Here is a 2,287-nt window from a genome sequence, read left to right as displayed (position 1 = left end):
TACAAATATTTTAAAAAACCATTGATTTGTACTTTCAGGGTCAAATACCAAATCCATATGTCGAGAGTGTTCCTCATTTTTATTGTTCTCCGGTTGCTTCATCAGGTCAATATACTGGCACCGATGATGATTTTAACTGCTACTCATACTTAGATAACTTACAATGGCATTACCCCTTTTTAAAACCTTTGGTAAATCCATTTAAACACTTTAAAAAACCTTTTGAAAACAGTTGTAAATCTTATTAAACCCTTTGAAATCACTTGTAAAACCTCATAAATACTTTACAAATCTTTTATAAATTCATTGATTTGTACTTTCAGGGTCAACCAATACCAAATCCATATGTCGAGAGTGTTCCTCGTAACATGAAAACCTCTGTTGGGTATACATCTGGTTCTTCACACTCAACTGGTCTAATCGATGTTGATTCACTGTTTTGTGGAAAGTTATTCAAAGCAAAACAGAAATGAGAAGTCAGATGCGGATGTATGCAGTCAAGCATAGATTTGAGTTTCATACTTTTAAGTCAGACAACAAGAGGTATGTTCTTAAATGTATTGATGAAAAATGTACTTGGAGGCTACGTGCAACTAAGGTTAAAGCATCAAATTGCTTTGTTGTTCGAAAGTATATTAGTCAGCACAGTTGTGACTTTGCTTTAAGGAATGTTAATCATCGCCAAGCATCTGCAAGGACTTTGGCTGGTTTGGTTAGTAACCATTTTTCAAGAGGAAAGCTTCCTCTCAGACCTAAACAGCTCATGGAAATTTTTAGGAATGACCATAAAGTTGGTGTCTCGTACTCAAAAGCATGGAGAGCTCAAGAACATGCATCAAAACTTGCTAGGGGTTTACCTTCTGATAGTTATGAGGTTTTACCGAGTTGGTTTCACATGATAGAAAAGAAAAATCCAGGTACTATCACTTACATCAGAGCTGATTCTGATAATAAGTTTAGATATGCTTTTCTGGCTTTTGGTGCATCAATTAGAGGTTTTAAGTTGATGAGAAAAGTTATTTCTATTGATGGCGCCCATTTGAAATCAAAATTTAAATGGACTTTGCTTGCTGCATCAGCTCAGGATGGTAATTTTCAGTTATATCCTATTGCTTTTGCCGTTGTTGATTCTGAGAATGATGCATCATGGGATTAGTTTTTGCGGTGTTTGAAGACTATTATTCCTGATGAAAAGGATCTAATTTTTGTGTCTGATCGGGCTTCTTCAATTGCAACTGCGCTTTCAGTAAATTATGTACTTGCTCATCATGGGATCTGCACTTTCCACTTGCAAAAGAACATGGAAACAAAATTTAGAGTTTCTGCTTCTCTTCTTCCAGTTGTTCATGATGCTTCAAGAGCTTACTCTCAATATGATTTTGATTATTTGTTAAGTCAAATTTTCAATGGTGATCCGGTACTTGGAGAATATCTTTGGCAAGCTGATATTAGGAAATGATCACGTGCATATTCTCCTTCTAACCGGTACAACATTATGACATCTAATTGTGCAGAGTCCATTAACTCCATGTTAAAAGAGACTCTCGAGTATCCAATTGTCTGCCTGTTTGAGACAATCAGATCTATTTTGACTAGGTGGTTTAATGAACGACGTGAGGAGAGATGTCGACATCCATATGCTGTTACTCCAAATGTTGGGAATAAGATGAATGCATCTTATAATAATACTACCCGCTGGCTTGAAGTTTGTCAAGTAAATGAAAATGTCTTCGAGGTTAAAGCAGGTTTAAAGACAAATGTGGTGAATCTGGACACAAAGAAATGCACATGCTGTATGTTTGATATTGACAAATTCCCTTGTTGAAACGACTGACCTTTTTTTTAAAAAAAAAATAAATAATAACAATAATATAATATAAATAATAAACTACAACTAGTGGTCCCATATCCACTAGCCACCTAACCATATTCACAATCAACAGCGGAATAACAAACCAATAAATATCCAGTAAACAAATAACCAACAAAATAATATCCAGTATTAATTCCAGTCACAAACTAATGATCGAAACAATGTTCTAGGACTCATCTCTAGCAACCTAACAGAAGCCAGACAACCAAGCAAACCACTAGAACATCCTCCTCTTCATCGCCTTGATTCCACGATCACACTTTGCCTTTACCTGCACCATAAACACATATTGAGATGAATGAGTATTTGATAAACACTCAGTGAGGCAATCCTCCCATCTACTGGGCTATACACACAAGCAACAATGATTCCAAAGTTCCAAACAAGCAACAAATAAACACACAAACCAGGAAA

At 35.7% G+C, this 2,287-nt stretch overlaps 1 protein-coding gene across 1 annotated transcript; it reads left to right on the top strand.

The window, feature by feature from the left end:
* The first annotated feature begins 469 nt into the window (after positions 1-469).
* LOC147927031 (uncharacterized) lies at positions 470-1,459 on the top strand. The gene is made up of 2 exons (XM_087487273.1): positions 470-1,120; positions 1,175-1,459. Exons 1-2 carry the CDS (start codon positions 470-472, stop codon positions 1,457-1,459), a joined length of 936 nt encoding a protein of 311 aa, XP_087343399.1.
* The last annotated feature ends 828 nt before the right edge of the window (positions 1,460-2,287 follow it).

This window comes from Camelina sativa, chromosome 15 (genome assembly GCF_030686135.1).
Source record: "Camelina sativa cultivar CO46 ecotype springtype chromosome 15, ASM3068613v1".
Lineage (NCBI taxonomy): Eukaryota > Viridiplantae > Streptophyta > Magnoliopsida > Brassicales > Brassicaceae > Camelina > Camelina sativa.
This window is presented reverse-complemented; position numbering and strand designations above follow the sequence as displayed.

What these genes read in the sequence shown, in the direction of transcription:
- LOC147927031 (XM_087487273.1), top strand. Translation starts at nt 470, where the DNA reads ATGAGAAGTCAGATGCGGATGTATGCAGTCAAGCATAGATTTGAGTTT. An exon ending in TATATCCTATTGCTTTTGCC is followed by an intron (nt 1,121 to 1,174) that starts GTTGTTGATTCT and finishes CGGTGTTTGAAG; the next exon opens with ACTATTATTCCTGATGAAAA.